Source organism: Onychostoma macrolepis, chromosome 12 (genome assembly GCF_012432095.1).
Source record: "Onychostoma macrolepis isolate SWU-2019 chromosome 12, ASM1243209v1, whole genome shotgun sequence".
NCBI classification, from domain to species: domain Eukaryota; kingdom Metazoa; phylum Chordata; class Actinopteri; order Cypriniformes; family Cyprinidae; genus Onychostoma; species Onychostoma macrolepis.
This window is the reverse complement of record NC_081166.1, coordinates 30,224,677-30,237,873: the sequence shown is the minus strand read 5'-3', so window position 1 is coordinate 30,237,873 and position 13,197 is coordinate 30,224,677. Positions and strand designations below refer to the sequence as shown.

The following is a 13,197-nucleotide window of genomic DNA, read 5'->3' as shown; positions in this document are numbered from 1 at the left end:
CTTAGAGCTGTTACACACTGCATGAAAGATCATCTTCAAAAATACATAATAGGGGCACTTTACGTTTGACAGCAAATTTTGATTTAGTTTTAGCCATAGTTTTTGGACTAAAATACCAGTTTTAGTCATCTGATTTTTAAAAAAATATATTTTAATCTAGTTTTTGTTGACTAAATATCATAAGACTTTAGTCGACTATGGGCCAGATTTACTAAACAGGGCAAATTAGCATTAGAGCACAATTCCATAAAATGGGGGGGGGGATTCTGTGTGTGATTTACTGACAATGCACACATTAAAGAACACAGATTATATTTCCATAATGACCAGCGCAATCTACCAAGAACAGTGCAAATTACCGCCTGCTTTAAGACATACTTTTATGGGGCGTTAAATAATGGCGCAAATACCAGTAATTTGACGAGCTCAAACGTTAGTAAATTGCATTGCGTGATTCATTTTAATACTCTCCTCCCATAAATTTTGTGTCTGAAAGGGAAACTCCTACAAATGCATATTCAATAAGGTCAGGAACCAAAATAACCGTCCTTGCCTTTTCAGCGCTAATTCGTACTATTTTAACACCAAAAGACGGTTTGCGTTGGCGCTAGCTGTTAGTAAATCTGGCACTAAATCTACAGTAGATTTAGTCGACTAAAACCTAATGGGTTTAGTTACAGTGTTGTTTATTACACCCCCAGAAGACCTTAATCGCAAAGTTTAATCGCAACATATAATCATTGCAGTTAATAGTGTTAATCTGTTTGATTACGTGTAATTTGTAACTAACTACATGATTCTTACTGTACATCTCTGCCATCACCACTAATAACCTACTCCTAAATATAATGTAGAAACTTTGTAGAAACTGTAAAGCTGCTTTCCAACGATTTGTATTGTGAAAAGCACTATACAAATAAACTTGAATTGAATTATTAAGCATTTCTCTCATATGTTCCTGGAGAAAACACCTGGTAATATGAATGATATTAAGGTTTGAACATGCAATATAGACACAGATATAACTCCTGTGACACATAATATGTCTTTATCTCAAAATTAAATAAATCCACTTCTCATATTGAAACAAGAACATTTCCTCTTTTCAATGAAATACCAATGGTTATATAATATGCATTACTTATGACAACTTGCATGCAGCATCCTTCATTCTTTCAAGCAGACATATTTATTTATATAAATTAAATTTAGATTAATCCTTATTAGAGCTACTGAAGTGATTCAGTCAAGAGCAGTGAGTGATTTTCTCTCTTTCTTTTGTTGATTCATTAACAATAAGGACACAGACAACAATAACTAAATTAGGCTGCTGCCTCTTTAAAACTGACTGCATGGATTCAATATACTGGCGATATTGTCCCAACAGTTTACATTCACTTAAGATGTAACTGTGCAGTAGGGCTGTCAAAAAAAAAAATTAAAAAATCGAATTTCGAATATTCGTTGAATTTAATATAAATATAAATCCACATTTGAATTAAAAAATGTTGCATTCGAATTTTATGTGTGCGTCAGGCAGCCTTATCAGTGGACACAAGATGCGATGACGATGTAGGTGTCGTTGAATTTTAATGCTGTTTTTAGCTTATCCAGTTGAACCTATGAGATGCGGCGCCGCTTCGTTATTCATTCAAAATATTGCGGAAAAAGAGAACATCAATGCGGAGATGTTGTTTACGTCAAAACTGAAACAAAGCCGTTCACACAGAACGCATATTTATCACATTTTCTAGAAGGACATCTATCAGCGTTGCACTCGCGTCTTGCACAAGAGAGAAATAACCAAATTCTAATATAAGAATATTTATGTAAGTTCAACTTTTAAAAAACATGTCTCGAGACTTTATAGCGTTTTTTCCCATCCCACTGCATCTCATTTGGTCCTTTGTATTAAACTATACATACATGATGCTGTTTTGTTTCTAAATGTTTAAGCAACTTAATTAATTCTATATGGTTAATAAACATTATTTTAAACATTATGCACTTTTTTCAAAGATAGTCGTGTTATTTTATTGCTTTGAAGAAACGTGCATTAGTAATATTTTGCTCGATGCGCCCTCTTGTGGCCTCAAGAGAGAAGCCAAAAGCTTTTTTTCCCTCTAACTGAAATTATGCCTTTTAAATTAGAATATAATTCGAATATTGATAATATTTATGTACAAAATTCGAATTGTGCAGCAAGCGTAGGCAAACGTATGATCAGAGCGTAACATTGCGCCCTCCTTAACATTTTCGTCTCGTTTTTATTCGTTGACGAAAATGTCAATAGATTTTTGTCATTCAAAAAGAGTTTTTATTTCATTATCATCTAATTTTAGATTATTATTACAGGGTATAACTGCACATCATTTTCTAGCCAGCTTGAGAGAAGAAGTCTGGCACACTTTCTGACCTTTTAATTCTCTTGTGAAGGAGACACTTGGCCCCATGTATTCAAAGGCTGCGCAAGTTTCAAAAGAAAGACTTCCAATGATAATTGACAAATTGATTCTTAAAAGGTGCATTTACTTACCAGGGTCAGGTGACCTGTTTTCACAATGCCAAATAATCTCTGCAACAATTACAACACAGGCCTAACTACAGAGGAGTGTACACTGTGATTTTTACAGATTAGGTCTAACATCTGGTGTGTCTAGAATATTTGATCAGAGTCCACACATGGCACATATGGCATATGCATATCTGCCATAAGCATTTGGCAGAAACGACAGTGATGTGTTGAAAGGTAGAAAAGTCCAGAGGGAACGCTCATTTGGTTATTATTTCTGGAGATGTCTGAAAATTTCTAGTGCTTACTGAAAGGCAGGGGAAATGGGACATCTGTCAAAGTGTCTATTCATGAAGAGTCTCTCCACAGACGTCCTCCCCTGAATCAGTCGACCGCCTCAATCTGTTAGACTCAATCCATCACATACACCGACACGATTAGAATCATACAGCTTCCGTCTTAAAGAGACACGCACAGACAAAATAATTCTGTCATTAACGGTTTACCATCACAGATCAAATTTGTGTCTCTCAGATTATTTTACTGAATTAAACAGGTTGGTGCACACATTTAATGAGGACTTACTGTTGCTTATTAGCAAAGCAGGTTTAAGATACCCAAGGCACGTTTATTCGATACAGTATTGAAATTGGTTTATATAGGCTTATGTACTGAAAATGTACTAATATACGAATGAGTTGACTCTTATTTTGAAATGTCTTTGCTCTATTATTTTTAGCTGATTATTAAAACAAATGAGGCAGATAAAACTGTTATTTAAAATAACATATATAATATAAAAACCATACGCTAAACACTGTCAAAATTCATCAGGAGTAGATCATAAGCAATCACTCTGGCATACATAAAAGCGAACTGCTCAGAAACGGCGAGCCAAAAGAACAGCGCCAGCTTTATACTTTGAACACGCAGAGCTCACATTTATTTCATTAAACACTACTTCTGAAGTTTAAGGGTCACATTAGGCCATATCAAGATTACTGTTTTTTTCCATTCCCAAACTTAAGACATCTTAAAATGATCACTAAGACTTGTATTATACCATTTAAAATTTTATGACCTTAAAGTTGATCACGCTGAATTTAAGACTGCTTTCTCTGCTTTCATTTTATGACAACAGCAGCTCGGAGATTAAGATGATTGCTAAAATGTATCTTTTTGTGTTCTTCAAAGAAACAACATGAGGGAGTAAATACAAAAAGATACAAAATTGTTATATTTTGTAGCCTTTGCTACATGTGTGTTTGTGCCACTGAGATGCATTGATGCACTTATTGCTGGTTAATGTTTGACAGCATTATGCGACCGCATGTCATGACATGCACATCCTCACTGACCTCATCCACTCAGCAAACATCTGGAATCTGTGCTTCTGTCAATTATTGATGTCTTATGATGATTCATTAATGTCCCCCACAGGGAACATACCAGTCCAATCAAAGAAGAGGAGGAGGAGAGGACAGAGGACAGCCAATCACGTGTCAGCGCTGGGAGTTTCATCTGCTGGGGTGAAAGTTCAGAGGTCACTGGGACAAGCCTTAGTGCGGGTGATAGTCAACAAACAGGTGAACTGAAACTCTCATTATGACCCTTTATGAATAGTATGACCCCTGATATTTACACTTAATGACCAGTCATGTGTTCACATACACTACCAGTCAAACGTTTTTGAACAGTAAGATTTTTAATGTTTCGGAAAGACGTCTCTTCTGCTTCCAAGCCTGCATTTATTTGATCCAAAGTGCAGCAAAAGCTGTAATATTGTGAAATATTTTTACTATTTAAAAAAACTGTTTTCTATGTGAATATGTGTTAAACTGTAATTTATTTCTGTGATCAAAAGCTGAATTTTCAGCATCATTACTGCAGTCTTCAGTGTCACATGATCCTTCTTTTTATTATTATTTATTACTTATTTTTTACAATTATTTATTATTATCAATATTTAAAACAGTTGAGTGTTCATTCTTTGATGAATAGAAAGTTCAGAAGAACAGCATTTATCTGAAATAAAAAGCTTTTGTAGCATTATAAACATGATACCATTCAAAAGCTTGGAGTCGGTATATTTTTGGGGTATACTTTTATTTAGCAAGGATGCTTTAAATTGATCAAAAGTGATGATAAAGATATTTATAATGTTACAAAAGATTTCTATTTCAGATAAATGCTGTTCTTCTGAACTTTCTATTCATCAAAGAAACCTGAAAAAATTCTACTCAGCTGTTTTGAACAATAATAATAATGTTTGTTGAGCAGCAAATCAGCATATTAGATTGATTTCTGAAGATCATGTGACACTGAAGACTGCAGTAATGATGCTGAAAATACAGCTGCGCATCACAGAAATAAATTACAGTTTAACACATATTCACATAGAAAACAGCTATTTTACATTGTAATAATATTTCACAATTTTTACTGCATTTATGATCAAACAAATGCACTCTTGGTGAGCAAAGGAGACTTCTTTCGGAAGCATTAGAAAATCCTGATCAGTGCATTTGCACTCACTTCTCACCTTAATAACAACCCAAGAACCAAAACCGTCCAAACAGAGCGGCATTACTTGAAAAGCAATGACTGTATTGACTCTCTGACTGTGAAGAGTGAGCGTTCAGCACAGACCCACAGGATCTAGCAGTTTTCTGAGCTCTCTCCCCTCAGCTCCGGCTCTAAGTCCTCGTCATGCCAAAACAAGCGATTAACTGAGCCTCCCGACTGAGCTGGGTGTGTTACTCGGCTCCTGCAGCTGTCTAGACGCTCGTCAGAGAATTAGACGTCTGCTGATGCTCAGTATCCTCCAGTATCTTCTTGATCTTTCAGAGCAGCTGCTCAGGGGATTCTGGGACAACATAGAAATTCAAATTCACTCTTTACATTCTTTACATGTCCCTGTTTCGTTTATCAAAATCACTTTGAAATGAATTTTCTCATCATGCAAACAATGAAAGTATCATTAACCAAACATTTCAATGTTTAAAATGTTTTCCATCTTTTTTTCAATCTTTTTGTTTTTGGCATGAAGTGTGATCCACTCTATAGCTCATTCTGTCAAAAATGGCCCATTTAGACAAGAAGATATATATATATATATATATACTGTATGTATACACACACACACACACACACACACACTTTAACAGCATTGACTACAGTTAAGTTGAAGCACTAAAATTACTAACTGGAAATAATATAAATAAAACCTAACACAAATGACAATGACAAAATTACTACAAATTTAACTGAAATTAAAATGAAAAATGAAAGTATAAAAATAAAATCTTGTTCAAAATATTCATGAAACTGTAATATTATATAAATAATACTAAAACACTGCTTCAGAAAGATGTCACATTACAGAAGTTAAATATGTTAAATTGTCATTTATTCCAGATTAGATAAACTTAATTTATGTGTTAACATGCAATGTGTATTTCTGATTGCAGAATTAGCTCTAGACCTGCAAAGAAGCCGCATGTCTCTACAGACCCCAGACTCTGACCGCAGCAGCTCTTTGGAAAGGTTCCCACTGCCTAAATACAGTAAGGTAAGTCAGTTCAGTTTATATGTGACTCTGCAGCACAAAAGCAGTCATAAGCAGCACAGCTATATTTGTAGCAATAGCCAACAATACATTGTATGGGTCAAAATTAGCAATTTTTCTTCAATGCCAAAAATCATTAGGATATTAAGTAAAGATCATGTTCCATGAAGATATTTTGTAAATTTCCTACCGTAAATATATCAAAACTTAATGTTTGATTAGTAATATGCATTGCTAAGAACTTCATTTGAACAACTTTAAAGGCCATTTTCTCAATATTTAGATTTTTTTGCACCCTCAGATTCCAGATTTTCAAATAGTTGCATCTCAGACAAATATTGTCCAACAAACCATACATCAATGGAAAGCTTATTTAGATGTATACATCTCAATTTCATAAAATTTACCCTTATGACTGGTTTTGTGCTCCAGCACCATATGCTAAAACTACAGTACTTGACTGTTTGTAAAGGGTTTCTCTACACAGTGCGGTCTGTCTTCGCCGTGTGTCTCAGGTTCTGTCTGGAGATCATGCATTAAGGGATCTGGAGATTAAGATGACTGCGCGGCAACGCAGGCCACGGGATTCTGGCCGTGAGAAGCTCTGTCGAATCGGGAACGAGTTCATGCCGCTACAGTCTCTGGAGCTGCCGGTTAGTCAGTCTTTCCTTACATGTTCAAAACATTGCTGTTAACGTGAGTTTGTTTTGAAATGGTCAGGATGGGACAGTTGTTGTGGCACAGACATGCTGGTTGTGATGGCATGAAAAAGCAAAGGCTCAGCCCATGGTTTTTAATGAAGTTGTGCACAAATATTGTAACATTACCTTTTATTGTTTTGAATAAATAAATAGCCTATGAATTTTGGTTCTCAACTAAGGGAATGGAACTCACTTAGGAACATCAGCAAACTTTATATTATTTGAAATCAAATAAATAAATAAAATCCATATATTTGAATATTATTAACAAATACTAAAAACTTAATTGAAATGCTAAGAAAAATTATATTCCAAAATTTCTCTTTTTTATTTTTCCCCTTAAATAACTATTGTTTCTTTTTGTTTCCCAGTTTTTGTTTAAATAAAATAAAATAAAAACATAAGTATACATATACATAAGTATAGAAGAAATAATAGAGGAGATATCTTATATATATATATATATATATATATATGGCCAAAAAGGTTAAAAAACACTTATCTTTGACCAAATGAGATGTGAATTGATACAGAAATTGTTACAGAAAACCGAATTGTTTGTATTTTTATTAAAAGTAAAAAAAATTAAATTGTATATGTAACTAAAATAAAAATAAAATCATTAAACGTTAAAACGAAGAAATTCAAAATTTAAAACAAATAAACATAATTCAAATTTTAAAAAGTTTAAAATATAATATTACATATTTAAAATTGTTGCTACCACAACCAACTGACACACATATACACACATAAAATATATATATATATATATAATTTTACTTTTTCCCCACCAAAGTGGTGAGGAAAAAGTTGACCATGATGAAAAGTGGTGAAGACACGTCCTGTGACAGTCACACAAACATACCTGTGGCTACATGACACTGGACACTGATTGAAAGGTTTGCAAAACCAGCGGAGGATAAAAACAAAGACACCACCCTATTTTTTTATCCCTTGTGTTATGAGAACAGCAGCAGAGTTTGGTGTTCAGTGTTTTGTGTGTGTTTGTTGCCATGAACGCCTCAACACACTGAAGTTTTGCTTGGCCAGGGAAGCCTTTGGTGAGGTGGAATGAGAAGACTCAAATGGGTTTTCTCTGTAAATTGTTCAAGCGAATGCCTGGCTGGAAATGAAATGAGAAGTGCATGACGGAGGATGGTGAGTTTATGGTGAAAGAGTGCCAGGATGGGCTACTGACTGTAACGGCACGTTTAAGGGAGCGAGACATTGTTATGGCAACCACATCACACAAGTCAGACACATTTCACAGCGGAAAAAAGAGCTTTAAGAATTTAAAACCCTCACCTAATTTAAGTGAGAAGCAGTAGACAGTGTTTTATTAGCATGTTTACCACAATCATGTGAGAACTGTGACTGCAGTTCGAGATAAAATACATGTGCATACACTCTTTCTAGGAGATCAGTGAGCTGAAAGATGTTCCTTTGAAGCCTTGGAGATTGAAGATAGGTCAGATTTCCTCCGGAGGAGCAGAGGCGAGCTCTCGCATGCTGTCTTCTGAAGCTCCTCTGCATTGTGAAACACTGGAGGACTAGACGGCCGTATGATGCAGGACACAGAGTTTATTTTTTTACCGCAGGTCAGTGACTGTACACTGATTTACACTGTTTTGCACCGAAATGCACCTCCTCGGTCTTAACAGTTTAATAGACATTGCTTTTGTGCCATCATTGTTCAGTCACATCAATGTTTGTATGCAATATGTATTATTTATTACATTAATGAGGAAAATAATTTTTTTAATGTTTTTGAAATTTGACTGTGTATGTATTTTAGCAATAAATACTTTTTCTTAATTAAACATGAGGTTGTATAGACATTCTGTTGATTTTGTCCTCAATTATTAAGCTGATTGACAACATTAAAATGTCTTTCTAAAAAATCCTGGCAACAAAAAGATTAGTAAATTAACACCTTGAACGACATTGAAAATCACTCAGTATGCCTTATCAACCATATAAAAAGCACCAGAAACATCATAGCAATACCTTAGCAACCATTTAGAAAGCACAAGCTACATAGCAACACCTTAGCAACCACATAGAAACCACCAGCTGCATCATAACAATGCCTTAGTAACACCTTCGTAACCATATAAAAACTACCAGCTACATATTAGCAATGCCTTAGCAAAGCCCTACCAACCATATAGAAAACACCAGCAACATCATAGCAATGCCTTATCAACACCTTAGCAACCATATAGAAAGCTCCAGCAACATCCTAACAATGACTTAGCAATACCTTAGCAACCATATAGAAAGCTCCAGCAACATCATAGCAATGCCTTAGCAACACCTTAGCAACCATATAGAAGCAACACAACACCCTAGTAACTTCATAATAATGTCTTAAAAACAATCAGATCACTTAAGCAACTTTATGGAAACAATTACTGTACCTTACGGTGCCTTAGCAACCACCCAGAACACCCTAGCAATGCCCTAGCAACCACCCAGAACACCCTAGCAATGCCTTAGCAACCATTTAGAAAGCACAAGCTACATAGCAACACCTTAGCAACCATATAGAAAGCACCAGCAACATCATAGCAATGACTTGGCAACACCTTAGCAACCATATAGAAAGAATCAGCAACATCATAGCAATGCTTTAGCAACCATATAGAAACCACGAGCTACATAGCAACACCTTACCAACCATATAGAAACCACCAGCAACATCATAGCAATGCCTTAGCAACACCCTAGCAACCACATAGAAACCACCAGCTGCATCATAACAATGCCTAAGCAACACCTCAGCAACCTAATAGAAACCACCAGCAACATCATAGCAATGCCTTAGCAACACCTTAGCAACCATATAGAAACCACCAGCTACATCCTAACAATGACTTAGCAATACCTTAGCAACCATATAGAAAGCTCCAGCAACATCATAGCAATGCCTTAGCAACACCTTAGCAACCATATAGAAACCACCAGCTACATCCTAACAATGACTTATCAACACCTCAGCAACCATATAGAAAGCTCCAGCAACATCATAGCAATGCCTTAGCAACACCTTAGCAACCATATAGAAACCACCAGCTACATCCTAACAATGACTTAGCAATACCTTAGCAACCATATAGAAAGCTCCAGCAACATCATAGCAATGCCTTAGCAACACCTTAGCAACCATATAGAAACCACCAGCTACATCCTAACAATGACTTATCAACACCTCAGCAACCATATAGAAGCAACACAACACCCTAGTAACTGCATAATAATGTCTTAAAAACAATCAGATCCCTTAAGCAACTCTATGGAAACAATTACTGTACCTTATCAGTGCCTTAGCAACCACCCAGAACACCCTAGCAATGCCCTAGCAACCACTTAGAACACCCTAGCAAAGCCTTAGCAACAATAGAACACCCTTACAACAATACAAAAAACAACACCCAGCATCGCTTGAACTGAGCGAGAAGTTACACCGTAAGCGACTCCATGCGTCTCCAGCGCTGTGGTCTTAGCAGCCTGTGATTGTGCTCGCTGAAAGCACATTTAGACCGTCACTGCAGTCCAGACCTCATAGAGGAATGTGTCCACTGCAGCACCGCTCCAACCAAAATAAACACCTCCCTGGACGCAAAACCCAAACACAAGCAGCCAGGTACCTCATCTAAAAAAAATATATTTTCCTGGGAACCACCACATTCATAATTCATGGTGTGCAAATCAAATTTAAACAGTATGCTCCATGAGACACGTTTTTTTTCCACCCTAGAGCTCATAAAGTCAGACAATGGGTCATTTAATTCATGAAATATACCAAGCACAATCAGCATTACACCTGCACTACTTAGCAACAATATGGAAACCCTAGCAACTGCATCTCATTTAAGCCATGTACACTGCAGCTAAACTCGATTGTCACCTTTTAGTGCTTAATCCTGTTCTGTACACAAGACTACGGTGGCCCAGTAGTGCACAACACAACACACAGGACTAATTTCGTCATGTTGCGCAAGCACCTGCTCCACCTTCACTTAGTTAACTGATGTAGTATGCGTAACAATTGGCAATGTTGGATAAATGGTTATCAGAGAGTTAATCCGTGAGTGAATGTACGTAAATTCTGAATGGATTAACTTGCGAACATAGTTGCTTTTGGGAAACGCACCCCAGCATAGCAATCCAATCCAAACAAAGGCAGCGAGGTATCCCAAATCATCCAAAAACAAATTATTTTCCAGGAAACTACTAAATTCATAATTTGTGGCGTTCAAATCAAATTTAAACAGTTGTTATGGTCCATAAGACACGGTTTGGAATCATTGTTCCCGCTAGAGTCACACATAAACGAGTGGTTAATTGATGAAATATCACAAGCACAATCAGCCCTGCTTCACCTGCAGCTCTCGTCCTCTGGCGCTCCGCGAGACGATCATTCATCAGCCGAACATGAGCGCCGAGATTTATTAGTTCTTCCATCTATCCATTCAAGAAGAACTGGACGACTGTGAAACATCAGCTCTCGTCTGGGAATGCAGAAACTCCCTCTCAATGTGGAATGCATTCGTCTGATAGCAGAACAGTACAAATGAAGCTGCTCTTGTCACGGATACTGTATGCTTGCTGTTTTTTTTTGACTAGGAAACTTTCTTCACCGCTTCTCACCAAGATTTCCCAAAAGCCAGCTTTTGACATGCTGTTATATAATTCGTTGAAAGGATTCCTGGAAGCTTTGGAGCTGCTCTGCATGAATAATCCAAGACAGATAACGAAGAGTACAAGTAAACAAAGCGCGAGGACTTTGGAGGACGAACAAAACAAGCTTATAAATCTTCAAGCATCATTGACACTTCAACTCGGGCAGAAAAATGAAGTGCGATGTGAGTGTTCCCGAACCGAATCCAGCAGCATGAAATAAACTCCACACACCTGAACGTCACAACATGGAGTTGGCTGATGAGCATTACCCAGAAGCCACCTCTTTCTGAAAGTACCGCCACACTCTAAACGCTGGCAATCGATCAACATTGAGGTCATCTGGTAGCAGCAACGAACGGGGTGTTACCCGAAAACATACTGTTCAACAGCTGCAAACAACATGTGATTTCATTCAGAAAGACGTGTTTGTTTTTGAGCATGAGGTGGATTGCATTTCAAAATAGCAATGGACTCATCCACTCCTGCAGTGTTGGGAAAGACTTTGTTTTGTTTGTTTTTGGACATATTCAGGCCTGGATTTAAAGGGATAGTTCACCCAAAAATTCTGTCAGTATTACTCACCCTCGAGTTGTTCCAAACAGGTCATTTGAAGAACAGTTGCTGGTCCAATAAAAATACTATGAAAGTCAATGGCTACCGTCAACTGTTTGGGTTAAACTCACTCTTCAAAACATCTTCTCTTGTGTTCGACAGAAAAAAGAAACTCGTACAGGTTTGGAACGACATACATTTTTTTATTTTTGGGGAAACTATCCTTTTAAGATTTATAGTTGGATTGCATGTGCAGTTTCCATCTATTTGGATTACACAGCTTTAGCAAACTAATAAACTTAATGTGATGCATATTTGTCAATCATACAGGATTTATGTAATAGTATGGGTTTTAAATACACAATAAGCAGGTTTATATATTTCTTTGTGTCAATCTCTATACATTTCAACTAATTTAATACTGTCACTATAGCCATATTTTAACCATGTTCATACTGAATAAATGTAATTATTTTCACAATGAACAGATTTATGCTGATTCCCAACCATTTGGATGAATGCATTTTAAAATAATCAAATAGATGCAACTAGTTAATAAGAAACTATGCCGTGATTTTTTTTTTTTTTGCCATGGTTTCATTTATATATGACTGACAAATATGTATCACATTAGTATTAGTTTGTGTGTTAAAACTGTGTAATCAAAATGAATGGGAATTTTATATGTAACTCAAAATATGTGAATCTTAAATATTATTTAATTTAATTTTATTACATTTTTAAGAAGGAAAAAAAGTCAAAAACCTACCCAGCGAATGCATTTTCTAAAATCTATTTTTAGAGCTTCGTTCTGCATCCGTTCGTCATTTTCCTTCTCATCCCCAACATAGAATAATTTGAAAATTACACAGAACCTCGGAAATATGATTTTACAGTTGATCCGCAAACACGCACGTCCAAACCCAAACAAACGGCAGATGTTCGCAGCGGCCCAGATGCAGTCTGGGAAACTTCACCGGCGCTTGTTGTGCTGTTTCAATGAAATGTGCAGATTCCACCAGCGGCGCAGAAAAACCCAGGCCTTTTTATTTCTCGAGTGAAAACACTCGCTTTATGTGCGCTGGCACCCAGACCTGCTTTCCGACTGCCTCTCCTCTCTCTCGCTCTCTCGCTCTCTCTCTCCAGCGCATGTGTGTGTGTGTGTGTGTGTGTGT

At 36.5% G+C, this 13,197-nt stretch overlaps 1 protein-coding gene and 1 long non-coding RNA gene across 11 annotated transcripts in view; one reads left to right on the top strand and one right to left on the bottom strand.

Annotated features, from left to right (window-relative positions):
• Positions 1-8,622, top strand: part of LOC131550632 (WD repeat-containing protein on Y chromosome) — a 25,972-nt gene extending 17,350 nt beyond the window's left edge. For all 8 annotated transcript variants that reach the window (XM_058792893.1, XM_058792889.1, XM_058792892.1 and 5 more), the window contains exons 18-21: positions 3,953-4,098; positions 5,983-6,083; positions 6,596-6,733; positions 8,201-8,622. In XM_058792893.1, the coding sequence (XP_058648876.1) occupies positions 3,953-4,098; positions 5,983-6,083; positions 6,596-6,733; positions 8,201-8,338 (523 nt within the window). In that variant the 3' untranslated portion in view covers positions 8,339-8,622. The remainder of the gene's footprint in view (positions 1-3,952; positions 4,099-5,982; positions 6,084-6,595; positions 6,734-8,200) is intronic.
• LOC131550636 (uncharacterized) lies at positions 1,948-13,197 on the bottom strand. Of its 3 annotated transcripts, XR_009273608.1 has the most exons (4): positions 11,170-13,197; positions 5,055-5,378; positions 3,871-4,036; positions 1,948-2,970 (listed from the first exon to the last, which is right to left on the bottom strand). It is a non-coding gene; the product is annotated as an uncharacterized LOC131550636 (long non-coding RNA). The 3 variants fall into 3 exon arrangements; XR_009273606.1 differs by having other exon boundaries at positions 1,948-4,036; XR_009273607.1 differs by having other exon boundaries at positions 1,948-4,033.